Source organism: Lathamus discolor, chromosome 16, assembly GCF_037157495.1.
Source record: "Lathamus discolor isolate bLatDis1 chromosome 16, bLatDis1.hap1, whole genome shotgun sequence".
NCBI lineage: Eukaryota > Metazoa > Chordata > Aves > Psittaciformes > Psittacidae > Lathamus > Lathamus discolor.
In genome coordinates, this window is record NC_088899.1 from 2,055,799 (window position 1) to 2,083,146 (window position 27,348).

Genomic DNA, 27,348 nt, shown 5'->3' on the forward strand with positions numbered 1-27,348 from the left:
TTCCTGCTCTCTCAGCCAGGCTTTTCTTCTGTGGTCGCTGATTTCTGCGTGTGCTGCTCCGGTTGCATTAGAGGGCTGAATAAATGGGCTTTAAAAACTGCTTATAAGGCCAGATCCTAAAGAGATAGGCCCAGAGCACGCGTCAGAAGCGATCAGAGGCTGGAATTTCTCTTCCAAACATCCCTGGAAGCCAGAGATCTTTGTTTGTTTGTTTGTTTTAAAAGTCTGTCTCTGCTTCTCGAGCCAGGAAAATCCATCAAGTGGAGAACACAATATCTGAGAGGAGCTTCTCGCTGCTCATCCCGACTGAGTAAACAGCGTCAGCTGCGAAGAGATGTTCCCTTCTATGTTTAGGAGCAGTTAGTTGTGCTGCACCCTCCGCACGCCTCAATCTTTATCCCTAAGGAAAGATAATCTCAGCTGGGGCTCGATGGTGTTATCAGGGTGTGGAAACCTGCGCTGCGCCCTGATCCAGGCAGAAACCAGTGCAGTTACCCCCGTGTTCTGCAGGCGCTGGAGTCGGGGGAGAGGAACAGGAGCTCTTCCATCGGGAAGCACAGTCCCGGAGAGGAGGAAGCCCTCCCATGTCAAGTAGGTTGCTGCCAGGCTTTGAAGCACCGCTCAGCACATCCTCCAGGGAGCTGGGACCTGGCGCAGGCTGTCACGGGGCCCCATGGAATTGAGCGGGGGCCCTTTGATGTCCCTTTGCTCCTCCGCATACCTGAGACCTGAAGTCACCGAGGCTGCCTTCCCTTTGCCCTGGGCAGGGCAGGAGGTGCTCCGTCTCCCTAGATGCCCATGGCAGCAGCAGCTCTCTGCAGCTTTAGACACAAGCAGCGTTAATTCTCCAGGTTTCCAGTCTTTGTCCATGTGTTTCAGGCCTCCTGGTTACCACGTGCGTCTCTTGTGTAGGGACCCGACCGCCTGCTTGGAGGAGGCTTTGAGAGGCCAACTCTCCTTTGAGTGGTATAATTCAGACTTTTCCTGCATTGCGGAATGAGGCTCCGCTCATTTACACCCTTACAACGTCCAGTAACAGGCAAAGCTTCCTGAAGAACCGGGGCCAGCCCCTGCCCTGGGCTGTTTGCATCTTGTTGACTCATTTGGGAACCATCTTGGTGTCTGAGGCTGGGGTTGACCTTCAGGTTACAGCAGCAGGAGGGTGGCTCTCCCCACTCCCAGCAATCCCAGCCCTTTCGGACACAACACATCCCAGGATGGAGCTGCCCCATCCCTGGCAGCGCTCAAGGCCAGGTTGGACACAGGGGCTTGGAGCAAGCTGCTCCAGTGGAAGGGGTCCCTGCCCGTGGCAGGGGTTGGAGCTGGAGGAGCTTTAAGGTCCCTTCAACCCAAACCATTCCATGAGTCTATGACTCTGCTTCTCCTCCATGGAGCACCCAACCAGCTGATTCTCTACAAGCCACACAGGAACGTTCCTAACAGCCCAGTTTGCAATGCCACGCTTGGGAGAGCAACTTTATACCCTGCCAGGGAGAGCATTTAGGCTGTGAACCTGCTGCTGGGGATTAATGAATTGCACACAGCCCCGGAATGAGCAGGAAGCCTGGAATTTGGGAACAAAGAGTAACCAAATGTGACCTTCTCCTGGCACCCTCGTCTTGAAGGAGATTGTGGGTGTAGCTCTTGTGCCCCAGCACAAGGATTGTTTCCTGCACCACTTTATCCCCTATACTTTACACCTGAGAGCAGCACCAAAGTGTGGTTTGCCTCTTGAGAAGGGCTCAGGGACGCCATGCCCATCTCCTCTGTGTCTGGCTCTTCCCCCCCAGCTGGAGCCCATCGCACTGGAATCGCTTTTCTCAGCTGCAGCATCTTAAAATAGCTGCTCTGGTTTCCTTTAAAAATAGTCCCTGTTCTGCTCGTCATTACCTGCTAAAAACACTCCCCAAGGCCTGTTGGGACAGCAGGGGAGAGGTTTGGTGCATCAGCCTTTTCGGACAGGGTGACAGTGCTCCCGTGGCCACGTGCTGTGCCCTTGAGCTGCCCCTGCTTCCCGCATCCATGGTTTTGGGGTGATGTATTTGGGGTTTATTTGGAAAGGGTGACTGCAGAGGTGCAGGAATCTGCCTGGTGCTGGTGGTGACAGCGGGAAGGAGGATGCTCGGATGCCTCCGCGCTGGCTGGAGAGGGTTTAGCTGCTCCGGGGAAGCGGCTCAGCGCTGAAGACGTCAGTGACACTGCAGCTGGAGCAGGCAGGGGGGTTCTGCAGCAGACTCTGACCTGGCTCCTCACAGCAGCTCAAAGGGATCCGATTCATTGACAGGGGCTCTCGCAAAGGGACTCATGGCACTGGCAGTGGTGGTTGGTGCCTTCACTCAGAGCTGCTGAAGAGAGAGGCTGCAGCTGCAGACCTCAGGCTGCAGGAGGTGCCCAGACCTTGAGGAGGACTTGGGGGTGTTGGTCAATGAGAAGCTCCCCATGAGACGGCTTCAGTGAGCGCTTGAGCCCAGAACCCCCTGTGCTGGGCTGCACCCCCAGAGCGTGAGCAGCAGCTCAGGGAGGGGATCCTGCCCCTCTGCTGCGCTCTGGGGAGACCCCCCCTGCAGCCCTGCTCCAGCTCTGGGGCAGCAGCACAAGAGGGACCTGGAGCTGCTGGAGCGAGGCCAGAGGAGGCCATGGAGATGCTGCGAGGGCTGGAGCAGCTCTGCTCTGGAGCCAGGCTGAGAGAGCTGGGCTGGGGCAGCCTGGACAAGAGAAGGCTCCTGAAGGGGAGACCTGAGAGCAGCTCCAGTGCCTAAAGGGGCTGCAGGAAAGCTGGAGAGGGGCTTGGGACAAGGGCCTGTAGGGACAGGCCAAGGGGAATGGCTTGAACCTGCCCGAGGGGAGACTGAGCTGAGCTCTTAGGCAGAAGCTCTTCCCTGTGAGGGTGCTGAGGCGCTGGCACAGTGAATTGCGATGCTCCAGCCTGAGAGCTCACATCCTGCTGCTCAGCAGGTCTCAGGCCCTTGTGGAGCCTTTAAAACCTCAAACAGCCAAACTGAAGGTCTGTCAGTGGTGTCTGAGGTGCATTTCCTTCTGCAGACCTGAGGAGTGACTTAATTCACACAGCGCAGCTTTTAGGCTTTAACCGTGCTGTTTGGCAAACATGGGGTTCAGTGTTTGCTTCGGAGTACCCGAGTGTTCTGCCATGAGCCTCTCTGGATGCCCTGGGATTGGGATTCCTTCTCCCTCTCCCCCTCCATGGAGAGAAGTTAGGAGGGATTTGGAGGTAATTACTGCTTTGATTCCACGCTGAAGCACTAATTTCAAGGGCTCCATTGGAAAGCAGCAATTTCCTGGCAGTGAGTGACAGAAGTTTTGCCACACATGAGATGTGCTTTCAGGCTCCTACTAATTACAGTGACACAAATTGGCAGGAGACGTTTTCTTCCCAGGCTCCCAGCTCTAATTTTGCCTCTTTCCTCCTATTCCTCTTCCTTTTATAAAGATGGAGTGTTAAAGACGGAGGGGTTTAAAGGTGGAGCCTCCGCCTTGTCTCACATCAATACAAGCGATGCAGAGTTCAGTGCTTGTGTGGGTTCTGACCTCCCCCTTCTCTTCCCTTACCCAGGTTCATACCCTTCACCCAAGGCTGGAGCCACGCTCGTGGTCTACAAGGACTTGCTGGTGCTTTTTGGTGGGTGGACACGGCCGAGCCCTTACCCTCTGCACCAGCCGGAGAGGTTCTTCGATGAAATCCATACCTACTCACCCTCCAAGAACTGGTAAGAGCACATCTGGATTCAAAGCTCAGCCTTTGATCCTTGCAGAAGGTAATTGAGCTGAAGGAATGCTGGAGGGCATCTCTCGGAGCCCGCCTGGGAAGCTCGGCGTGGTCCTGCTCTCCTCAGTGTGTCTCATTCCAGAGTGGCTGCCAGGCTTTTATTGGAACAGAAGGAAATGAAAAGCCAAAAACCACACGAGCGCACCGGAGCCGTGGGGATGGGGCTGTCTGGCACCTCTTGGGTGGTGCTTGCTGCCGTATGGCTCTTGACTTGCACCTAAACTGTGCCAGCCTCCCTGAGTGTTCCCAGCCAGCCAGGTGGGAATTGGGACATGGGGTCAGCTCCGGGCAGTAGCACCAGAGGGACGTGGAGCTGCTGGAGCCAGGCCAGAGGAGGCCATGGAGATGCTGCGAGGGCTGGAGCAGCTCTGCTCTGGAGCCAGGCTGAGAGAGCTGGGCTGGGGCAGCCTGGACAAGAGAAGGCTCCTGAAGGGGAGACCTGAGAGCAGCTCCAGTGCCTGAAGGGGCTGCAGGGAACCTGGAGAGGGGCTTGGGACAAGGGCCTGTAGGGACAGGCCAAGGGGAATGGCTTGAACCTGCCCGAGGGGAGACTGAGCTGAGCTCTTAGGCAGAAGCTCTTCCCTGTGAGGGTGCTGAGGCGCTGGCACAGGGTGCCCAGAGAAGCTGTGGCTGCCCCATCCCTGGCAGTGCTCAAGGCCAGGTTGGACACAGGGGCTTGGAGCAAGCTGCTCCAGTGGAAGGGGTCCCTGCCCGTGGCAGGGGTTGGAGCTGGAGGAGCTTTAAGGTCCCTTCAACCCAAACCAGGCTGGGACTCTTTGTGTGTTTTAAACACGTCATTGGTTTGGCTGTGAGCAGTGAGGTCGTACTGAGGAAAGGAGGAGATAAAGCCCCAGCTCTTGGAGGTTTTGGGTTTTAGCAATGGTCCAAACCTCCCAGCTCCTGCACCTGCACCAGGTTAGGGATCTCTGCCCTCACAGTTCCTGCTCTAGAGCATCCAGCAGTGACCACAGAGATGGCAGGAATTTGCCTTTCCCTTTAAGCACCGTTTGCCTGGTTTCGGACCAGCCTTTCCCACCGCTGCTGTGTGAGAAAGGAGCAAACGCTCTATCAAAGCAGCGATGGTTCCTGCTCCTCTTCACTGAGAGCTTCTCATCATCAAAAGTGTCCATTATACAGAGCAGAGGCACCAGAACACTGTAATTAAACCGTGTTGGAAATCGTTGAGGGTGAACTTTAATTGAAAGGGGCGATACATCCACCGTGGCCCTGGGGTTTCGTCCTGCTTCAGAAATGGTTATAGCACATCAGGATTTCTAATGAGTTTCATTAGGATTTGCCTCTTTGGAGGTTTTCCCCGAGGTTTTCCTCTGTAACATGTTCGTGAGGACTTTTTGCCATTCATAGAACCATTGAATCAACCAGGTTGGAAAAGACTTTTTATGCTCATCAAGCCCAGCCATTCCCCAGCACTGCCAAGGCCACCATTAACCCCCTGAGGTCACTGGGGGCCTCAGATACATGGGTTTTGGGCACTTCCCGGGATGGTGATTCCACCAATTCCTGGGAATCCTGTTCCATCCAGCGCTTTCCTTTCCAAACCGGTGGTGAATGTCTTCCTCCCTCTTTCCCCAGGTGGAACTGCATCGTGACCACCCATGGCCCCCCTCCCATGGCAGGACACTCCTCCTGTGTCATTGAGGACAAAATGATCGTCTTCGGGGGTTCCCTGGGATCAAGACAAATGTGAGTCTGGGGGGAAGGTGTCTGACAAGAGCTCCTGCAAGCCAGGAGCGTGTTGTGGTGACCACTGGGTAGCTCAGAGTGTTTCAGGAGGAAACCTCTGTGGGGTTTGGGCTCTCCTGCTTTAAGCACACCCTTTGCCTCTTCACGGTGAATCCCCTTGAGGCTCCAGCCCACAAAATACCCAGTTCTGCCATAAAGCTCTGCCCTGAACCCACGTTTCACGTGCCCACAGAGCCTGGTTGTCTCCTCAACACTTCTTGTCTCATCCTTGCAGGAGCAACGATGTCTGGGTGCTGGATCTGGAGCAGTGGGCTTGGTCCAAGCCCACCATCTCCGGGCCCAGCCCTCACCCGCGAGGTGGCCAGTCTCAGGTGAGCACAGCACCAGCACCCTGCCAAAGGTAAACGTGGTGGAGCTTAATTCCCAGCTTCCAGGCAGCTCTCAGCAGCGTGCCTGAAAGCTAATGCCTCATCTCCAAGTTATCTTCACCACCTCTGCCCAACGGGCCCTGGTTTCCCCCCCACCCTCCAAGCTATCTGTTTGGTGAGGGTGAGCTTTTCATCTCCACAGCACTGATGCAGGTACCGTGCTGTATCTGGCACATGACTCAGACTCTAACGAGCGTTTCTAGAGCACACGTTGCTGTTTGAACCCAGCCATCACCCCCCTGTGGCAGTTGAGATCAATCAAGCGTTATCACACGTTGGTTTGGCTCAGGGCCCTTTTTGATTGCTCCACTCTCCTGCTCCTTGGTTCCAGTGACTCTGGGTTGTGCCTGCTCTGGTTTATTGCCTGCCTGGGGCAGGCGCTCATGGGTGTCACCCAGCTTTGTGCAGGTGTCTCCATCCCTGCTTCCCTTCATGGTCCCTTGGGAAGACAGTGGTTCCCTGCATGTGGTTCCTCTCAGGGACCCAGAGGAGATCGGATGGGTTGTGCTTGAACATGTCCTTCCCCCACTGGAAAAGAAGGTGAAGGGCCTCTCACCCACCACCAGCACCTAACAAACCTCACTACAAGCACAAGCCCTCCCAGGCAACCCATCGACCCTTGTCTGAAGAGGGGTGTTAAGGCCCCTGTGCGTTGGCTCAGCCTCAGGATGGGTAATTGCTCTCCTCCCTAAGAGGAACTGGTCTGTGAGCCGTTTGGGACAAGGCAGTGGGGTGAACCCTGCATCCTGCTCTGCCTCAGGCCCAGCAGAACCTGCTCTCCATCCCAGCTCCACTCCTCATCCCGGGGCAGGCACCATTCAGCAGCATCTGTGCAGCCAAGAAGCCGGAACCTGCCTCTGGCTGTGCTTGGAGGCCGCACCGAAAGCACCGGCGATGCTTTCACATCTTTCCCACTCTGAAACTCTGTTCTTTGTCCCCTCTAGATCGTCATAGACAATGAAACCATTCTAATCCTCGGTGGCTGTGGTGGTCCCAATGCAGTGAGTATCCATGGGGAGCATGGGCAGGATGTAGCAGTGAGCCGCAGGTGCTGCAGTGGGGAGACAGGGGGGGCAGACTCTGCACCTCACCCAGGTGGCATTGCATTCTGCAGACCTGGAACCAGATGAGCTTCAAGGTCCCTTCCAACCCAAACCATTCTGTGATTCCATGAATCCCGGGCTCCCATGTGATGGATTTTCCAGGGAAGCTGTCTGCCTATTGCTAGAGCCGCTTTAATTAAGAAAGAAGCACCTCAGGCACTATCCCAGCAGCTCGCTGAGGTTTTAATTGAGCCTCGGAAGAATTAGAGAGAATTAGATTTTATACTGGGATGGAAGATGGAGATGATGGGATTTGTCTGCGACCACATAGGGTGTAGTCGCTCCTGGGCGGTCAGATCCTGATCTGGGTCACCGTTCCCCTGTCTGCAGCAGCACAGCACCGCTCCTGCCTCCCATGGGCTGATCTCAGCAGCAAACCAGGCTCCCGAACCTGTCCCACTTCTCTCCACAGCTGTTTAAGGATGCCTGGTTACTGCACATGCACAGCAACCCCTGGACGTGGCAGCCACTCAAGGTGGAGAACGAAGACCATGGAGCCCCGGAGCTGTGGTGCCATCCTGCCTGCAGGGTACAGAAACACCAGGGTCTCACGTCCACCCCTGGACCTTCATCAGGGCCTGTAGGGACAGGCCAAGGGGAATGGCTTGAACCTGCCCGAGGGGCGACTGAGCTGAGCTCTTAGGCAGAAGCTCTTCCCTGTGAGGGTGCTGAGGCGCTGGCACAGGGTGCCCAGAGAAGCTGTGGCTGCCCCATCCCTGGCAGTGCTCAAGGCCAGGTTGGACGCAGGGGCTTGGAGCAAGCTGCTCCAGCGGAAGGGGTCCCTGCCTGTGGCAGGGGTTGGAGCTGGAGGAGCTTCAAGGTCCCTTCTAACCCAAACCACTCCATGAATCTGTGATTCATATCCCCCTATGTCCCCCCAACACAGCACAAAGCGCCCTCCTCCCGTTCTAACCTGGCCTCTCCCCTTCTCCTCTTGCAGGTGGGACAATGTGTGGTGGTCTTCAGCCAAGCTCCCAGCGGGAGAGCCCCGCTGAGCCCCAGCCTGAACTCCCGCCCCTCTCCCATCAGCGCCACGCCGCCCGCCCTGGTCCCCGAAACTCGGGAATACCGCTCCCAGTCTCCCGTCAGGAACACGGACGAAGCTCCCTGTGTCAATGGCCGCTGGGGCACCCTGCGGCCCAGGGCCCAGCGGCAAACCCCCTCGGGATCCCGGGAAGGCAGCTTGTCCCCAGCCAGAGGGGACAGCTCCCCGGTGCTCAACGGGGGCACTTTGTCCCCTGGTGCCACGGCGGCCGGCGGCGCCTCCTTGGACAGCCCCGTGCAGCTCGTGTCACCCAGCACCCCTTCCGCAGCCGAAGGATACGACCTCAAAGTGGGGCTGGCCCTGGCGCCGCGGCGGGGATCGCTGCCGGAGCAGAAGGATCTCCGCTTGGCATCCGTCGACATGAGCTGGGAACAGAAACCGGGGTCCCTGCTGTGCCAGATGGATGCTGTGGAGGGCAGGACAGTCAGCGCCAGCGTGAGGAACCCCCCAGAGCACACCAACGGCATCCACACGCCGCCCCACGTCACCGGCTCCCTCCCCGGCGCCGTGTCCCCCAGCGCGCTCCGGAGGAGCCTGGAAGCTGTCAAAGCCCTTTCCTCCAAAGGCCCCTCGGCCTCGGCAGCGCTGAGCCCCCCGCTGGCCTCCTCCCCGGGGTCCCCGGGCGCCGAGCCGGGCTCCGCGGCACGTCCTGGTTCTACCCAAGGGGACGGCCATTCCTTACCTCCCATCGCCCGGCGCCTGGGCCACCACCCTCCCCAGTCCCTCAACGTTGGGAAGCCTTTGTACCAGAGCATGAACTGCAAACCCATGCAGATGTACGTCCTGGACATTAAAGACACCAAGGAACAAGGACGAGTCAAATGGAAAGTGTTCAACAGCAGCTCGGTGGTGGGACCCCCCGAAACCAGTTTACACACGGTGGTGCAAGGCAGAGGCGAGCTGATCATCTTCGGTGGCCTCATGGACAAGAAGCAGAACGTGAAGTACTACCCCAAAACAAATGCCTTGTACTTTGTGCGAGCAAAGAGATAATGGCCCCATCCTGCACCACCGCCACCTCCCTTCCCTCCCTGCGGCTCTTCCCTCGCCTTCCCCAGCCCTTCCCCTGTCCCGCCGGCGTTCAAACTGTGAATTAGGGAGCAAGAATCCAATAAAATCCAAGCAAAACCCTCCAGCGCTGCCCCACCGGTTCCCAGGGAGCCCCCAGTGTTTATGGGGGGGGAACCCCCGCACTGCTGCCATCCAAGCCAAGGATTTGGGGTGAGCCGGTAGGGAATTGGGGACCTCCGGCCTCTGGAGGTTGGGTTTGTTCTGTCCAGGGGTTCGGGGAGGCTCCGTGTCTCTCCCAAACCCCCCCTAGGATGCGGGTCTATAGGAGCCCCCAGTTCCAGCAGGCTGGAGGCTGTTTGCTTGACTCCGTAAGGAAAACAGCAATATCCCGGCAGGAATCTCCCTCGCGCCAGCCTTTGCTTGACACAAACACGATGCCTTTGTTCCGCTTTGCCTCTCGCCCCTCGTTCCTGTCCTCTGGAGCGTAAAGCAGGAAGAAAGGGCAGGATTTAGTGCGTCAAAATGCCAAATATGCTAAGCATGAGCCGGGCGTTGGGATCCTCTCCATGCCCTGGGCTGGATCAGGCCTTGGGATCAGCCCTGATCCCTTCGGATCCGTGAAAACCACCCCATTTACCCTAAAAATCCCATTATTCCCAGGAAGCTGAGACATTCGGCTGCCAAATCCCTTCTGCGCTCAAAGGTTTCCTATCACTCAGCAGCCCAGACCCCTTCAAGGCTGAACCAGCACCTCGTAGCCTGGGAATGGGGGTAGTTTTCCAGCCAAAACGATGGCTTTGGGTGGATTTGAGGGCGAGAGCAGCCCCGGTAGCGGTAACTGCAGCTCATCTTTGCACGTGCCTCCTTCCGCAAAGATTAAACCAACTGAAAATCCAAAGGGATTGAACCTGTGCGTCCTTCTGGGACAACCTCCCTCCATCCCTTTCCCCTCGAGACGATGCGGGGGGGTGGGAAGAACGGGTGGATTTTGCCAGGTTTTGGTCAACAACCTCCTTAGGGAGCCCTCCCCAAGCCGGCAGCGCCATGACGTGGTCCCTGTTCCCATTGGGTTCTTTTCTATCCCCACTTCCAGCCCCACTGAGCTTTTTTGCCGGCCGGAGCCTTAAACCCCATCGCAGCCGCGTGAGGATGGGGAGGGATCTGCTTCATCCGCGGCATTCCCACCTCTGTAAATAAACCCCTCGTGCAATCCCCCCCCCTCTCCCACTCCAGTCCCAGGTTGGATTTATCCAAACTACCCCAGAATCCCTCAGGAGCACCGGAGGTGATGGGCGACATCCTTGTTTCTCCACTCGAAGTTTGGGAATGCTTCGGCATCGATTCCCATTGCATGTCTCTGGCCATCCGCCCCATAGTGAGTCACCGAGGGATGGACAGCGGCGCTGGGTTGGCGTCTCCCCGACACTTCCATCCCGAACCGATCCCCGAATCCCCCCTAAACAACCCCAACCCCGCCGGGTTCAGCCCTCCTCCATCCCCATGGCATGTTCTGCACCCGACCCCAGGAATTCATCCCAAAGTTGGGCACATTCCCAACCCCTCCCTGAGCCGCTGGTGCTGTGAGCGAGGGGCCGTGGCCCCTCCGGTGGCCCCCCCACATCCTCGTCCCCACTGTAGGAATTTGGTGATATTTAAGCCCTTGTGTACATGGGGGGTTGGGGGGGTTGGGGGGGGGGATGGGTGCCCCCCATCCCGGTGGATTTTTAGCAGTTTAACAAATAAAAAGGAAAAGAAACGGATGGTTGGTGCTTTTGGGAATGGGGGGGATGGAGGGGAGGGGAATCCCGCATGGTTGGGGGGACCAGGGGGGAGGTTGGGGTGTTAAGGGGCAATGATTGCAGGGGAGGGGGGTGTCAGAATAAGAGGGGGGAAAAGGGGGCGCAGGGGTGGGAGGGGTTGGAAAAAGGGGGAGAGTGATGGAAACTGGGAATGCTGCAGCATCCCAGTGTCAGCAGTTAGGGATGGGGACCCCAAATCTTGTCAGGACTGAAGAATGGGGACCCCAAAGGATGATAGGGGTGGAAATTGGGGAACCCCAATCCTGCCAAGGCTGGAAAGTGGGAACTCCAAATCCTGCCGGATGGGGACGGAAATGGGGGACCCCAAGGCACGATAGGGCTGGGAATTGGCCATGGGGACCCCAAATCCTGCTGGGGATGGAAAGGGGACCCCAAAGCATCCCAGTGCCGGTGGGTGCGGAGAGGGACACCTCCCTGGACCCCGCTGTTCCACGTGTGCCCCCCCCCACGCCTCTGCGCATGCGCTGGCAGCAGGGGGGCGGGGCTCGCACACGCCCCACCCTCTCCTTCCTGACGTCACCCCGAGGCGGAAGAGGCCACAGGTAAGGCTTGGGGGGGGGGGGGGGGGCGCGTCTTAAAGGGACCGCGGGGGGGGGGGCAGGGAAAGAGAACCCCCCGGGGGGGGGCCCCCCCCTCGGGGTGGGGGGAGCCCAAAGCGGGGGGGTGGGAGGGGAAGAGCAAAGCGGGGGGGCAGGGACACCGAGAGGGGGCTGCGTGGTTCCCCCCCCCCAGGGTTTGGGGTGCAGGGGCCGGGAGGGAGCAGGGACCCCATGGGGGGGGGCAGAGGCTCTGGGGTGGGGTCAGAGACCCCATAGGGGGGTGCTGAGACCGGGGGGGTGCAGGGACCCAAAGGGGGGGGTCAGAAACCCTGGCGGGTGAGCAGAGACCCATAAAAGGATGCTGGGACCCTATGGGGGGGTGCTGGGACCCTATGGAGGGGTGCTGGGACCCTATAGGGGGGTGCAAGACCCTATGGGGGGGTGCAAGACCCTATGGGGGGGGTGCTGGGACCCTATGGGGGGGTGCTGGGACCCTATGGGGGGTGCAAGACCCTATGGTACCGCATGGGGGGGATGCTTCTACCCGGGGGGGGGTGGGGTTGGTGCAGGGCCCCTGTACTGGGGTCACCCCCCAAGCAGTGACCCCATGGGGGCAGGCGCGGTGGTGGCGGTGGGGGGGGGATCCCTCCGTTGTCCCCCCCAGGTGCCGATGTCATCGCAGAGGGCCCCGGTGCTGGAGCCGGGCTGGCTCCTGACCCCCCCCGCCCGGCCCTACCTGGGCTCCATCCTGCACAGGAACCGGCGCCGGGTGTTCGGTGAGCCCCGTGCCCGCTGTGCCCGCCCTGAACGCGGGGTCAGCCCCCCCCAAACCCCCCCACCGACACCCCCATAGGGCTGCTGGAGCGCCCGGCGCTGCCCCCCGGCCTCGCCGTCCCCTTGGTCCCCTACAAGCTCTTCCTGCACGGCAAGAGCGGCGTTGGCAAGACCGCGCTGGTGGCCTGGCTGGCGGGGACCCCCGTGCCCCCCGTGCACCACGAGACCCTCGGTAAGTGTCATTGGGGGGGGCACCCCAACAGCACCCCCAGTGTCCCTTGGGGGTGACGGCCCCGTCCGTGTGTCCCCATTGCAGGCATTGAGGTGAGCACCGTGTATTGGCCGGCCAAGGCTCGCGCCAGCGGCCGCCCCGTCCTGTTCCAGCTCCGGTTCTGGGACTGCGGCGATGGAGCCATGAGGAAGTTCGAGCATCTCCTGCCCGTGAGTGAGGCGTTGGGGTTGGGGTTGGGGGGGGACGCAGCATTTGGGGGTCACAGGACATATCCCCCCCACACACCACGATGCTGCTGTCCCCATGGCCAGGCCTGTAAGGAGGAGGCGGACGCCGTCCTCTTCCTGTTCTCCTTCACCGACCGCGCGTCCTTCGAGGAGCTGCCGGCGCAGATGAGCCGGGCGATGGATCCCGACGGAGCGGGGCTGGTCAGGGTGGTCGTGGGCACCAAGTATCCTTGTCGGGGGGGCCCTGTGGGGAGCAACCCCCCCCCAAACACACGCAAGCGGGTTTGCGCCCCGCTGTTCCCCATCACTTGGTGCATCAATGGGCTAAGAACGGGCGCACTTCATCACACTGATGGGCTCCTGGCGCGCACTTACACATGGGGGGTGTTGGTGCGTGCCCCCCACCCCATAGCTCCCACCACTCAGGACCTTGCTGGGCAGAGAACGCACACACCTCATGACCCCGATGGGTCACCCCCGCTTCCTTTAACGGCGTTTTTGGGTGGATTTTGGGGGGTTTTGGGGTCTCCTTCGGCCACGTTTCTGTGTCCCACAAGCGGGTTTGCGCCCCGGTGTTCCCCAGCGCTTGGCCCATCAATGGGCTGAGAACGGGCACACTTCAGCGCACCGATGGACTCACAGCACCCACTGGTTCCGGGGGGGGGGGGGTTTGCTCCCCCTTTGAGGGGGGGGTGCTCATGGTGCTGGTGTCTCCCTTGACCACGTCCCCCCCCCCAGATTTGACCTGCCCGCACACGCGGATGTGTCGGAGCGGGACGTGGCGGCCTTCGAGGAGGCGCAGGGGGTGCGGGTGCTGCGGGCGGGCAGCGCCCCGGGGGGGACCAGGGGGGACCGGGGGGGCCTGGCCCGGGTCAGCCCCATCCTCGATGCCCTGGTCGAGAGCCTCTGGCACCGGGACCAAATCGCTGCCGGTGTCGCCCCGGAGGGTGAGGGGTCCCCCCCGGCCTGAACCCCCTCTTTGTGGAGGGGGGGTCCTGCACATCAGGGGCCCTCATTGTGGTCTCTGGGCTCGGTCGTGCCTTGGGTGGGAGAAGAGGCGTTTTAACCAAAATCCATGTTTTTTTCAGCAAAAATAGCCCTGTGTGTGCCCTGACTCATCTGAATGGGGGTGTTGGGGTGCATTGGGGTCATGGAGATGGGGTGCTGAGAGGTTTGGGGTGCTTCGGATCCTGTGGCATTTGTGGTGCTGCATTTGTGGTGTTGGGGGATTTGGGGTGCTGGGGGTGATGCAGGATTTGGGGTGCTGTGGGGCGATGGGCATGCTGGGGGTTTGGGGTGCAGTGGAGATCGTTGGGGTGCTGGGGGTATGGGGTGCTGGGGGTTTTGGGGTGCTATGGATGGGGCAATGGGATTTGGGGTGCAATGGGGATCACTGGGGTGCTGGGGGTTTTGGGGTGCTATGGATGGGGCAATGGGATTTGGGGTGCAATGGGGATCATTGGGGTGCTGGGGGTTTTGGGGTGCTATGGATGGGGCAATGGGATTTGGGGTGCAATGGGGATCATTGGGGTGCTGGTGGTTTTGGGGTGCTATGGATGGGGCAATGGGATTTGGGGTGCAATGGGGATCATTGGGGTGCTGGGGGTTTTGGGGTGCTATGGATGGGGCAATGGGATTTGGGGTGCAGTGGGACGCTGGGGTTGGGGGTGCTGCAGGATTTGGGGTGCTTTAGGCTCATAGGGATATGGGGGGATTTGGGGCGCTGGGGCCCGATCCTGACCCCGCTGCTGATCTCCCCCTCATATCTGAGTGGTGGGCGGGGGGCGTGGCCGGTAGTAGCCGCTTGGCCACGCCCCCTGCCGCCATTGGCTGCTGCCCCTCTTCCCTTCCCACGCCGCTTCATGAATGAAAGGGGTGGGGGGCTCGTTAACCCCTTCGGGGCTTGAGCGGGAGGGGGGGTCACGGTGGTGTGGGCTCAATCCCGACCCAAACCGCCCCCCCCAAACCCCATTCACTCCTCCATAACCCCCCCGTGGGGCTCCCCTCATAACCCGCCCATTCCCCAGCCCCATCCCCAGTCCCATACGGGTGCTTACTGGGAGCAGCTCCTGCCCCTTTAAGAGCGGGCGTGTCCGGGTGACATCACTCGGGGCATGAATGAACAGGAGCGGGGTGCTCAGCCCCATAGCGCTGGTGCCGCCGGTTGTGGGGCGCACCCCAAAACACCCCCCCCACACCATGGCGGGCACCCCCGCGGCCTTCGCCCTCCTCTTCCTCACCGCCCTTACCCCCCTGGCAGCAGAGGAAGGTGAGTTCCCACCTTTGGGGTGGGGGGGGCGCCCCTAAACCCACTTTTGGGGGGGCACCCATAGGGGTAGGGGGGGGCTGAGAGGTTTGGGGGAGCCCCTAAAGGAAAGGGTGATGGTGGGGGACACCCGTACAAACGGGGCACCCATGGGTGCGATGGGGAAGCGCTGCTGAGGGGGTATTGAAGGGGGGGGGGGAGTTTAAAATGGGGGAAAAAGAGGTTTAAAAGAGAGGGGAAATGTTTAAAAGAGGGGGAAAAGGGTTCAAAAGTGGGGAAAAAGGTTGAAAACGGGGGGAAAAAGGTCGGAAGTGAAGGAAAAAGTTGAAAAAGGAGGAAAAAGCTTTGAAATGGGAGAAAAAGTCTTAAAAGGGGGGGGGGAACCCAAATGTGGGGGGGAAGCTGGAAGGGGATGGGGGTGAGGTGAAGGGGGGGGGAGAAGGTAAAATGAGGAGGGAAGAGCTGAAATGAGGGAAAAAACGGGGATTTTGGGCAACTTTCCCCATGCGGAGCGGCCGCCTGGCGCGCGCTGGGGCCCGATCCCGCCGCCTGCGCCCCACAAGTAATCCCTATGGGGGGGTCGGGGTTGGGGGGGGGGGTCTGAAATAAACGAGCCCAAAAAGGGGGAATCTGACCCCGAAATGGGGCGCGGGGCCTGCCCTGCGCGGGGCTGCGCCGGATCCGGCCGGAGAACCGGGAACAACGTCAGGAAAACCCCGAAATCGCTGGGAAACCCAAGCGAGATTCCGCACCCCCCCCCCGGTGACCCCCTCCCGGCCCCGGTTTGGGCTCAGTTTGGGGGTTTTGGGGTTAAAAAAAGTGGGAAAAGTCATTTCTGAAGTTTTTCGACGTTGAAGTTCCCAAAAGCCCCGTCCGAGGGGTTGGATCCGGGTGGTTTTGAGGGGAAGATGGAAGGATCCGGTGCAAATGCAAAGGGATGGGAGGCCGGGGGTGGCTCGGGATGGAAAATCCCCCCCCCCAGAAACGAAGAATGGGGTAAAAAACCCCAAAATGAAGGGTTTGAGGTGCAGGAGGAAGGTGCAAAGGAGGGATTCCCACCGCCGCATTCCCAAAATGCCGATTCCTATGAAGGAATTTGGGGGATATTGGGATTTTTGGGGTGCAAAAAGTGCAAATAAGGGGGAAGTGTTGGGAGAGTAGCGGGAGTGGGGGGAGAAGGGTGCGATTCCCATTGCTTGGCAAAGGTGAGATCCAGGGGGATGGGGAGGTTGGGGGGTGCCCTGGCTGGATCCTGCCCAGCTCAGGCTGAGGTCTGGGGGCAGGGGGCTTGGGCTTCGTTTTGGCATCGGGATCCAGGTTAAGACTGGGATGAGGATTGGGACTGGAATTCATTTTGGGGTTGGTGTTCAGAGTAAGGTTGGGATTGGGATGGGGACAGGGCAGGGATGGGGTCGAAAATGCGGTTGGGGACAGGGAGAAGGATGCAGTGGGGACCGGAGCGGGGATGCAGGCATGGAGTGAGGTGATGAAGGTGATGAAGATGCTGGCGATGGCAGCAGCAGGGAACGTGGCGCTGATGGCGAAGGGGCTGCAGAGGAGGAAGAGGAGGGTGGACGAGGAAGATGAGAGCGCTGCAGGGGCTGCTCATGGGGGCGGCCGTGGCCGTGGCAGTGCTGATGGGGGTGCCAACGGTGATGGAGGCGGCTCCGGTGGGTGCTGCACCCGGGGACACCCCATAGGAACCCACCGGCCCGGCTCCCCCCAGCCTCCCTTTCCGCTCTCCGGAGGCACAGGGGGGGGAATTCCAGCCACAGGAAAGCCGGGATATCCGCCCCGCATCCTTCCTGACCCGGGCAAGGCGGGGGGGGGGGGGGGGGCACAAACAGAGCCATTCGTGCCCCCCCCAAACCTGGTTTTGGGGTCCCCCCATAGACTTTACCCTTTGGGGCGCATCACGAGCTCGCCCATCCTCAGCGGGGGGGGCAGCATCCGTTCCCAGCGCTCCCCCATCCCGCCGGGATGTGAACCCGGCGTCCGGGCGCATTCCTGGGGGGTGATTCACCGGGGGGGGGGGGGCCGCCAGCGCTTCCCTCCCTGCGCCGCCTCCTCCTCCTCCTCCTCTTCCTCCCGGCGCCACCGCCCTGGACGTGCTGCGGCAGGTCCCGGACGGAGCCCTCGGGGGGGTCCTGCCCCTCTCATGGGGGTCCCGGTGTGGGGATCCAATGGGAAGGGGTTGGAATGGGGAACCCCGGGGGTGCCTTGGGGGTCCCGGGTGTGGTTGGGGGGGGGGGGCATCCGTGGGTCCTGGGGGATGCCCGTGGGTACCGGGGGGTGTCTGTGGGTCCCAGTAGCATCCGTGGACCCCAGGGATATACATGTGAGTCCCGAGGGCATCCACAGGTCCTGGGGGCTTCCGTGGGTCCCAAAGGCATCCATGGGACCCAGGGATACACAGACAGGTCCTGGAGGGGCATGCGTGGGTCCTGCAGGGATGTTGTGTATGGCAGGGATATGCGCATGGATCCCGAGGACATCCATGGCTCCTCGGGACATCTGTGCATCCCAAAGATGTGCGCACAGGTCCGGGGGGATGTCCGTGGGTCCAAGGGGTGTATTGGTGGCACCTGCAGGCCCTGGGGCCACCCATGGGTGCTCACTGGGGGCCCTCATCCTCTCCTCCTCCCTCTCCTTCCCTGCATCCCGGTCCTCTCTCCGCAGTGGTGCTGCTGGACTTCGCGAAGGCGCAGGGGGAGCTGGGCTGGCTCACCCAGCCCTATGGCAAAGGGGTGAGCACCGGGGACAGGGATGGGACCTCCGTGGGGACAGGGGCACCTATGGGCATGGGAACTTCCATGGGGATGGAAACCTCCACGCGGGAGCACCTGTGGGAAGGAGGAATCTATAGGGATTGGGGGATGGTGAGCTCGTGTGGATGGGGGACATCCATAGGGATTGAGCTGGGGCAGCCGTGGGGATGAGGACAGGGACATCCATGGGGAAATCCATGACGTTCATGGGGACCTTTATGCGGATGGGGGCATCCCTGGGAACTGGGGTCCTCCATGGGGATGGGGACACCCATGGCATTGGGGATGTTCATTGGGATGGGGACACCCATGGCATTGGGGATGTTCATTGGGATGGGGACCTCCATGGGGATGGGGACACCCATGGCGCTGGGGATGTTCACTGGGATGGGGACCTCCATGGCGATGAGGACGGGTGCATCCATAGGGACCGGGGCCACCCTCCCCCTGCCTCAGTTTCCCCCCGGTAGCCTTGCTCTCTCTCTGCCCAGTGGGACCTGCTGCAGAACATGCTCAATGACTCCTCCATCTACCTCTACCTGGTGTGCAACGTGCTGGAGGGCGAGCAGGACAATTGGCTCCGCACCAACTGGATCTACCGCGGCGCGGCCCAGCGCATCTTCATCGAGCTCCAGTTCACCGTCCGCGACTGCAACAGCTTCCCCAGCGGCGGCGGCGGCACCTGCAAGGAGACCTTCAACCTGTACTACGCCGAGTCGGACGTGGATTACGGCACCAACTTCCAGAAGAGGCAGTTCCGGAAGATCGACACCATCGCCCCCGATGAGATCACGGTGCAGGAGGACTTCGTCACCCGGAACGTGAAGCTCAATGTGGAGGTGCGCTCGGTGGGGCCGCTCACGCGCAAAGGGTTCTACTTGGCCTTCCAGGACCTGGGAGCCTGCGTGGCGCTGCTCTCGGTGCGCATCTACTACAAGCGGTGCCCGGCGGTGGTGCGGGGCATGGCGCGGTTCCAGCACACCGTGGCCGGGGGGGACTCGCAGACCCTGGCCGAGGTGAGGGGCACCTGCGTGGAGGAGGCGGTGGCGGAGCTGGCGCCCGCGCTGCACTGCAACGCGGATGGAGAGTGGCTGGTGCCCATCGGGGAGTGCCTGTGCCGGGCCGGGTACCAGAGAGTGGGGGACGCCTGCCAAGGTAGGACATGGGGCGGGGTGGGGTACAGATGGGATGGGGCGGGATGAGATGAAGTAGATGGGATAGGATATGGATGGGATACAGGTGGGATGGGATGGAGGGAGACACGGAAGGCATGGGATATGGATGACATACAGGTGGGACGAGATGGAGGGAGATACAGAAGGGATGGGATGAAATGGGATAAAAGTAGATGGGATAGGATATGGATGGGATACAGGTGGGACGGGATACAGGTGGGATGAGATAGAGGGAGACACAGAAGGGATGGGATGAGATACAGATGGGATGGGATGAGATACAGTTAGGATGGGATGAAATGGGATGAAGTAGATGGGATAGCATATGGATGAGATACAGGTGGGACAAGATGGAGTGAGACACAGAAGGGATGGGATGAAATGGGATGAAGTACATGGGATAGGATATGGATGGGATACAGGTGGGACAGGATACAGGTGGGACAAGACGGAGTGAGATACAGAAGGGATGGGATGAAATGGGATGAGATACAGATGGGATGGGATGAAATGGAACGAAGTACATGGGATAGGATATGGATAGGATATAGGTGGGACAAGATGGAGTGAGATACAGAACGGATGGGATACGGATGAGATACAGGTGCGACAAGATGGAGTGAGACACAGAAGGGATGGGATGAAATGGGATGAGATACAGATGGGATGGGATGAAATGGGATGAAGTACATGGGCTAGGGTATGGATGGGATACAGGTGGGACAAGATGGGGTGGGACAAGATGGAGTGAGATACAGATGGGATGGTATGAAATGGGATGAAGTGGATGGAATAGATTATGGATGAGATACAGATGGGATGGGATACAGGTGGGACAAGATGAGGTGAGGTACAGATGGGGAGGGATGAAATGGGATAAGATGGGATGGGATGTGATAGAGATGGGATGGGACAGAATATGGATGGAATGGGATTCAGGTGGGACATGATGGGATTGGGATGACATGGGATGGGATACAGGTGGGATGAGATGGGGTGAGATACAGATGGAATGGGGTGAAATGGGATGAGATATGGGTGGGATGGGAGGGGGCACGGGTGGGACATGGTGGGGTGGGATGGAGTGAGAGACAAATGGGGTGTGATGGGATGAGTTGGAGGGTGAGGAGGTGTTTGGGAGGTGAGGACCCACCAGCTCAGTGCATGGCAAGGGGGGAGCAGAGAACTCGGGTGTTGGCCCCCCCCCAAATTCCCCTGGATTCCCCAATCCTGGGTCCTCAGTTCTGAACATCACAAGTGCAGTGCGTGCGGGAGGGCTCAGCCAGGAGAGGGGTGACCCGAGGGGGGGGGGGGTCCCCACTAATAAAGAAGGTCCAAAACCCACAGAATCCAAGAGTGGTTTGGATTAAAGGGACCTTAAAGCTCCTCCAGCTCCAGCCCCTGCCCTGGGCCCGGACACCTTCCACTGGAGCTCGCTCCGAGCATCCTGCACCCCAAACCCCGCTGGATGAGGATGTGTGGGGAGCGCTGGGCTCTCACCACTGCCCCTGTGTCTGTCCCCCCCCCAGCCTGCCCCCCCGGCTCCTTCAAGGCCACGGTGTCTGCAGGGGGCTGCCAGCCCTGTCCCCCCCACACGCTGCCGTCCCCCGCGGCCGCCGCTGCCTGCCCCTGCCAGGACGGCTTCTTCCGCACCCCCAGCGACCCCCCCGAGGACCCCTGCACCCGTGAGTGATCTTTGGGGACAGGGAAACCAAAGCCCGGTGCCACCGTGCCCCCACCCGACACCCCCTTTCTCTGTGTCCCCCTATTCCAGGTCCCCCCTCGCCACCCCAAGGCGTCGCAGCCATCGGGATGGGGGCTTCGGTGCAGCTGCGCTGGTCCCCCCCCGCGGACCCGGGTGGCCGTGGGGATGTCACCTACAGCATCACCTGCGAGCAGTGCTGGCCGGAGAGCGGCGAGTGCCGGCCCTGCGACGGGGGGGTCCGGTATTCGCAGCCCCCCCGGGGGCTGGCAGGGACCGGGGTCACCGTCACTGACCTGGAGCCGTACGTCAACTACACCTTCACAGTTGAAGCCCGCAATGGGGTGTCCCCGTACAGCCAACACCGCAGCGTGGCCACCGCCACCATCAGCGTCAACCAGACGGGTAAGGGGCCACCAGCGTCTCCCAACCTTCCTTACGTCACCTCCGTGATGTCCTTGTACCCCCCGGGGTACCTCTGTTACACCCATGGGGCACCTTCGTGGTGGCTTTAACCCTGACGGTGACACCTCCGTGTCCCCCTGGCAGAGCCACCCCGGGTGACATCGGTGAGCCTGGATGGACGGACATCCACCAGCTTGCTCCTCTCCTGGACGGTGCCACCGCGGCAGCAGAGTCGGGTCTGGAAGTACGAGGTCACCTACAGCAAGAAGGTCCGTCCATCACCCCGGATCTGTGTCATTCCCATCCATCCATGTCGCCTCCATCCATGACCCTATCCACATCCATGTCCCCTGCATCCTTGACCCTATCCACAGCCTCCGATCCATCCACGTTGCCTCCATCCGTGTTGCCTCCATCCATGTCATATCCATCCACGACCCTATCCACATCACCCTCCCATCCATCCATGTCACCTCCATCCATGTTGCCTCCATCCATGTCATATCCATCCACAACCCTGTCCACATCCATATCCCCTCCATCCTTGACCCTATCCACACCCTCCAATCCATCCGTGTCAGCTCCATCCGTGTCACCTCCATCCTTGACCCTATCCACACACTCCGATCCATCCGTGTCGCCTCCATCCGTGTTGCCTCCATCTGTGTCATATCCATCCATGACCCTATCCACATCACCCTCCCATCCATGTCACCTCCATCCACGTCATATCCATCCACAACCCTGTCCACATCCATATCCCCTCCATCCTCGACCCTATCCACACCCTCCGATCCATCCGTGTCACCTCCATCCACGTCACCTCCATCCCTGTCTCACCTCCGTGTCCCCAGGTGGATGAGAACAGTTACTCGGTGCTGCGCTGCGAGGGCACCTCCGTCACCCTCCCCAAGCTGTCCCCTGCCACCACCTACGTGGTGCGGGTCCAGGCGCTCACCTCCGACGGCCACGGGGCCTACAGCCCCCAGCACGAGTTCGAGACCCTGCCCGAGGGTGAGGACCCTGGGGGGCAGGATTTTGGGGTGGGGGTCCAGGGGGTGCTTGGTTCACCCCAAATCTCCCCCTTGAATCACACCAACAGGCGCCGAGGCCATGGCATCCGCCACCGTCATCAGCGGCTCCATCGTTGGTGTTGTCTTTGTCCTCCTGCTCTTGGGTGCTCTTCTCTACGTCCTCCGGCGGTAAAGAGATAAAATACCTCAACCCCCAAAAAAAACCCCAAAATACCATTTTCCACCACCATAAATGGTGTTTAAATGGGCAAAATGCCACTTTCCCATAGGAGGAGGAGGTCACGACCACGCCACTCTGCTGAGGATGTCTACTTCTCCAAGTCAGGTGAGCAATGGGACGGTGGATTCAATGGGGATGGATGGGGGGTGACGTGGGTGCTGACACCCCCTACGGCACCCCACAGAGCAGCTGAAGCCCCTCAAGACCTACGTTGACCCGCACACCTATGAGGACCCCAACCAAGCCATGCTCAAGTTCACCACCGAGATCCCTCCATCCTTCATCACCCGCCAGAAGGTCATCGGTGCCGGTAGGTGCTCAGGTGGCTTCGTCACCCCAAAGACACCCCAAAGTTGGTCCATGGTGAAGGGATGAACGTCCCCCATCCTCTGAGCAGGTGAGTTTGGGGAGGTCTACAAGGGGACCCTGAAGCGTGGCAAGAAGGAGGTGCCGGTGGCCATCAAGACCTTGAAGGTGGGCTACACGGAGAAGCAACGCGTGGACTTCTTGAGCGAAGCCACCATCATGGGCCAGTTCTGCCACCACAACATCATCCGCCTGGAAGGGGTCGTCTCCAAGCGTGAGTCCCAAAACCCCCCAATTTCCTTGCAAAACACCCCAAAAATGGCTCTGTGAGAACGGGGTGTTTTGAGCAATGATGTATGAGGGGGTCGGGAGGGGAGGGTTGGGAGTTCGAGGGGTTTTGGGGTGGGTTTGGGTTTTTGGAGGGGTTGGTAGTGGGGATTTTTGGTGGGAATTGGGTTTTTTTGGGGGGTTGTTGTTTTTTGGGGTTGGTTTTGATTTTTTGGAGGGTTTGGTGAGATTTTTGGGGTCTTTTTTTACCCATTTTGGGTCTTTCCTTCCTCCAGACAAACCCTTCATGATCATCACCGAGTACATGGAGAACGGCGCGTTGGACAAGTTCCTGCGGGTAGGTGAAGTGGGGTGGCAACGTGTGTGTCCCACCCGCGCAGGCAAGGCTGGAACCCCCCAACTCCCCCCATGGCAGATGTGCTGAGAGATGGATTCGAGGCCAGATTCTCCCCCTTTTCCCAGGAAAAAGAAGGGGAATTTGGTGTCATCCAGCTGGTGGGGATGCTGAGGGGCATCGCCGCCGGCATGAAGTACTTGGCCAACATGAATTACGTCCACCGGGATCTGGCCGCTCGGAATATCCTGGTGAACAGCAACCTGGTGTGCAAAGTGTCGGATTTTGGCCTTTCCAGAGTGCTGGAAGATGATCCTGAAGCTACCTACACCACCAGTGTGGGTGCCACCACGGGGCCATGGTGAGGGTGGGGTTTGGGGGGGGCAAGATAAAGGGTTGACCCCAACGTTGCTACTGCAGGGTGGCAAGATCCCGATCCGTTGGACAGCTCCTGAAGCCATCTCCTACCGCAAGTTCACCTCCGCCAGCGATGTCTGGAGCTACGGCATCGTCATGTGGGAGGTGATGTCCTATGGAGAGAGACCCTACTGGGAGCTCTCAAACCATGAGGTGAGCCCCTCCAGCCTCAGTTTTGGGGCGCATTCTGGCAAATGGACAACTTTTGGGGGGGGGGGGAGTAGCACCACTCAACCTCCTCCTTTTGAGAGTGGTGAGGCACTGATTGCCCAAAGAAGTGGTGAATGCCCCATCCCTGGCCGTGTCCAAGGCTGGGTTGGATGGGGCTTGGAGCAAGCTGCTCCAGTGGAAGCTGTCCCTGCCTTGGAGCTGGATGAGCTTTAAGGTCCCTTCAACCAAAACCAGGCTGGGATTCTATGGTTCCTCATAGGTGATGAAGGCCATCAACGAGGGCTTCCGCCTGCCTGCGCCGCTGGACTGCCCCTCGGCCATCTACCAGCTGATGATGCAGTGCTGGCAGCAGGAGCGCTCCCGGCGCCCCAAGTTCGCCGACGTCGTCAGCTTCCTGGACAAGCTCATCCGTGCCCCCGAGTCCCTCAAGGCTCTGGCGGACTTCGACCCCCGGTGAGCGACGATGGGCAGGTTGAGCCCCTGCGTGTGCCGCTGCACCTCCTGCATCGCTCCGGCGGTGGGTTTGGGGGGCTGCATCCTGGCATTGCTTTGAGCATCCTTGCATTGGGTTCTGCATCTCTGCAGCCCCGCATCGCTGCATGCTTCCACCCCCGTGGTCTTGCCTTGCTGCTTGCATCTCTGTGTTCTCACATCTCTTCATTCTTGGGTTGCGGATGCATTCAAGGATGCGTCCTTGTGTCCTTGCATTGCTTCTTGGAGCTCTATATTCTGGCACCCCTGCATCTGTTGCGTTGCTTTGTGCATCTGTTGCCTTGGGTTTTGCATCTGCATTCCAGTATCTCTGCATTCTTGTGTTGGTTTCTTTGCATCTCCGCCTTCTTGCGCCTTGTAATTCCTGTGTCTCTACCTTCTTGCCTTGATTTTTGTCTCCCTGCATCCTTGCATTGCTTCTTGCACCCCTGTATTCTTGCACCCCTGCATTCCTGCACTGCTTTGTGCATCCCTGCAGTTTCACCTTGGGTTTTGCATCTGCATTTTTGCATTGCTGCTTGTATCCCCACACTCTTGCACTGCTTTTTGCCCCGTTGCAGCCTCACACTTCTTTACTGCAGCTCTCCCTTTCCTCATTGCTTTCTCCCCTGTTGTATTCCTGCATTGCTCTTCCACACCCTGGCATCCCCATGCTCCTTTTTGCATCGTTGCATCCTGGTTCTGCAGTTCCACCTCCCCACTTTGCTCCTCACATCCCTGCATTCTTGCACCCTCTGCACCGTCCCCTTGCTTTCTGCACCTTGGCTTCCTTGTGCTCTTCTTTGCATCTGTGCTCTTGTGAACTGACTTTGCCATTTTACCCCCTCACGTTCTCCACTTCCCATTTGTGACCGGTTTCGCCTTTTGCCCAATTTTCTTCTTTTCATTCGTGCATTTCGGTGCTTTTTGGTGTTTCCCCTTTGCCGTTTTCACAGTTCCCTGCGTTTGTGCCTCTCCTCTTGCGTTGCCCCTTGGAACCTTCACATCTGGGCACTTCCTCATCACCTCTTTTGTGTTCTGCTTCTGCTTTTGCCTTCGCTCTTTGCACCTCTGCCCCGGGGCGTTGCTTTGCACATCCCCACATCTGGACATCCAGGCGTTGCTTTTGTGCACCAGTGCTTTTTGTTTGCTTGGGTTCCTCTCTTTCCGCATCGCTTTTTGCATCCTCCCATTTCCACCCCCCTTTTCCTGCATCTTTCCGCTTTCACATTATTTTTTTGGCATCTTTGCTTTTCCAGCACCATTTTTTGGGCACGGTTTCATTTCCACGTTATTTTTGCACCCTCTTTTTTTTTATCCTTCCATTTGTTCCTCCACCCATTCCCGCATCATTTCCCCCCCCCCTCCCCTTTCTCCCATCGCCCTCCCCTGCAGGGTCTCCATCCGCCTGCCCAGCACCAGCGGCTCCGAGGGCATTCCCTTCCGCTCCGTCCCCGAGTGGCTGGAATCCATCCGGATGCCCCAGTACACGGAGCACTTCATGGCCTCGGGCTACAGCACCATTGAGAAGGTCCTGCAGATGACCAGCGAGTGAGTCCATAGCCCTGCCCCAGCCCCGTGTTGTCCCCATGCTTGTACCCATGGTCTCCCCTTGGTATTCCCATTCTGTCCCCATACCATTCCTATGCTGTCCCCTTGATATTCCCATGGTGTACCTGTACTATCCCCATCTTGTCCCCTTATTATTCCCACACTGTCCCTTCGTATCCTCACAGTGTCCCTGTACTATCCCTACACTGTTCCCTTGGTATTCCTATACAGTCCCCATGATGCCCTATGCTGTGTCCCTGTACGGTCCCCATTCTGTCCCTATGGAGTCCCTGTGCTATCCCCACACTATCCCTTTGCTATTCACATTCTGTCCCCACACTGTCCTCGTACATCCCCACGCTGTATCCCCACACTGTCCCCATGCCGTCCCCACACTGTCCCCCCACGCTGTCCCCATGCCATCCCCACGCTGTCCCCATGCCATCCCCACGCTGTCCCTGTTTTGTCCCCACCTTCTCCCCTCTATATCCCCCCCATCCCCGTGCTGCCCCCAGCTATCCCCACAGTGTCCCCGTACCGTCCCTGTCATGTCCCTGCACTGCCCCACGGGACATGAGGTGCTGCAAACCGAAACCCCCCCCATAGCGTTGCCCTTGTTGGGTTGGGCCCTTCCCAACCCATAGACCTCGGGATGAGCCACATCCCTTGGGAATGCCGCAGCTTGGGGGGGGACGGGGCATCACCACCCTTTCCCACCCCAAATCCCTCATGTTTGTGCATTTCCCCCCTATTCCCCCCCCAGTGACATCAAGAAGGTCGGCGTGCGGCTGCCGGGGCACCAGAAGCGCATCGCCTACAGCCTGCTGGGGCTGCAGGAGCAGGCCAGCGCCGGGGGGGCACCCCTCTGACCCCCCCCCCCCAACTACTTGAACCCAACCAAATGAAGACCCCCCCCTCCTCCCCGAGGGGCTTATTTATTATTTCTATTATTATTAAGGTGTTTTGATACCGTTACTATGAGCAATCCCCGGCGCTGGGGATGAAACGGGTGCCCCCCCCCAACCCCAAGCTGCAATAATGGAACATGAAGATTTCAGGCTCCTTTGGGGCGGGGGGGGGCGGTTTTGGGGGGGTTTCCTCTTCAGTTTTCCACATTTCAAGAACGAAACCAAGGCCTCAGCCCCCCAACCGGCTCCTTTGGGCTTTGTGCTCCCTATTTATTCCTCTCCCCCCGGGTTTTGGGGGGGGGGGGGGGTTTAGCCCCTCCTGCCTTTTCCTTTCCTTTTTCATTCTAATTTATTCTATTTTTGTATATTTATTGCGAGGAAGCAAAGGTCGGGGCAAAAAGAGGGGAAAAAGGGAAAGAAAACCTGGATCCCTCGATTTTTATTGGGGTTTTTTGTTTTCCTTTTTTTTTAATGGATTTTGAGGGATTTTCATGGGGTTTTGATTCAAATAAAAACGTGCTTTTTTTTGTTTTCTAGAATCATTGGCTTGGGGCCATTGATGGAGTTTTGGGGGGCAAAGGGGGGGGGGCCTGGATTTAAGGGCTTTGAAGGGGTTTAGAAGTGATTTTTAAGAGGGGTTGGGGGGGAGTTAAGGATTTCTTAAG

General features: G+C 59.2%; 3 protein-coding genes across 7 annotated transcripts in view; all 3 read left to right on the forward strand.

Moving 5' to 3' along the window:
• Positions 1-9,973, forward strand: part of FBXO42 (F-box protein 42) — a 49,926-nt gene extending 39,953 nt beyond the window's left edge. For both annotated transcript variants that reach the window (XM_065696505.1, XM_065696504.1), the window contains 6 exons: positions 3,572-3,725; positions 5,378-5,488; positions 5,763-5,859; positions 6,861-6,917; positions 7,432-7,548; positions 7,960-9,973. In XM_065696505.1, coding sequence (XP_065552577.1) covers positions 3,572-3,725; positions 5,378-5,488; positions 5,763-5,859; positions 6,861-6,917; positions 7,432-7,548; positions 7,960-9,057 — 1,634 coding nt within the window. In that variant the 3' untranslated portion in view covers positions 9,058-9,973. The remainder of the gene's footprint in view (positions 1-3,571; positions 3,726-5,377; positions 5,489-5,762; positions 5,860-6,860; positions 6,918-7,431; positions 7,549-7,959) is intronic.
• A 1,422-nt stretch (positions 9,974-11,395) lies between these two features.
• On the forward strand, positions 11,396-13,763 carry CPLANE2 (ciliogenesis and planar polarity effector complex subunit 2). 2 transcript variants are annotated; one of them, XM_065696352.1, is made up of 6 exons: positions 11,396-11,437; positions 12,052-12,210; positions 12,288-12,440; positions 12,525-12,649; positions 12,752-12,891; positions 13,406-13,763. In XM_065696352.1, exons 2-6 carry the CDS (start codon positions 12,105-12,107, stop codon positions 13,635-13,637), a joined length of 756 nt encoding a protein of 251 aa, XP_065552424.1. In that variant the 5' UTR covers positions 11,396-11,437; positions 12,052-12,104; the 3' UTR covers positions 13,638-13,763. The 2 variants fall into 2 exon arrangements, with proteins under 2 accessions (XP_065552424.1, XP_065552423.1); XM_065696351.1 differs by lacking the exon at positions 11,396-11,437 and having other exon boundaries at positions 11,992-12,210.
• Positions 13,764-14,740: 977 nt separating this feature from the next.
• On the forward strand, positions 14,741-27,222 carry EPHA2 (EPH receptor A2). 3 transcript variants are annotated; one of them, XM_065696752.1, is made up of 17 exons: positions 14,741-14,936; positions 17,613-17,680; positions 18,193-18,856; positions 20,406-20,561; positions 20,651-20,983; positions 21,128-21,252; positions 21,838-21,997; positions 22,086-22,185; positions 22,287-22,342; positions 22,422-22,547; positions 22,635-22,817; positions 23,107-23,168; positions 23,294-23,503; positions 23,586-23,735; positions 24,013-24,206; positions 25,620-25,775; positions 26,539-27,222. In XM_065696752.1, exons 1-17 carry the CDS (start codon positions 14,786-14,788, stop codon positions 26,642-26,644), a joined length of 3,000 nt encoding a protein of 999 aa, XP_065552824.1. In that variant the 5' UTR covers positions 14,741-14,785; the 3' UTR covers positions 26,645-27,222. The 3 variants fall into 3 exon arrangements, with proteins under 3 accessions (XP_065552824.1, XP_065552825.1, XP_065552826.1); XM_065696753.1 differs by lacking the exon at positions 20,406-20,561; XM_065696754.1 differs by lacking the exon at positions 17,613-17,680 and having other exon boundaries at positions 14,742-14,936.
• The last annotated feature ends 126 nt before the right edge of the window (positions 27,223-27,348 follow it).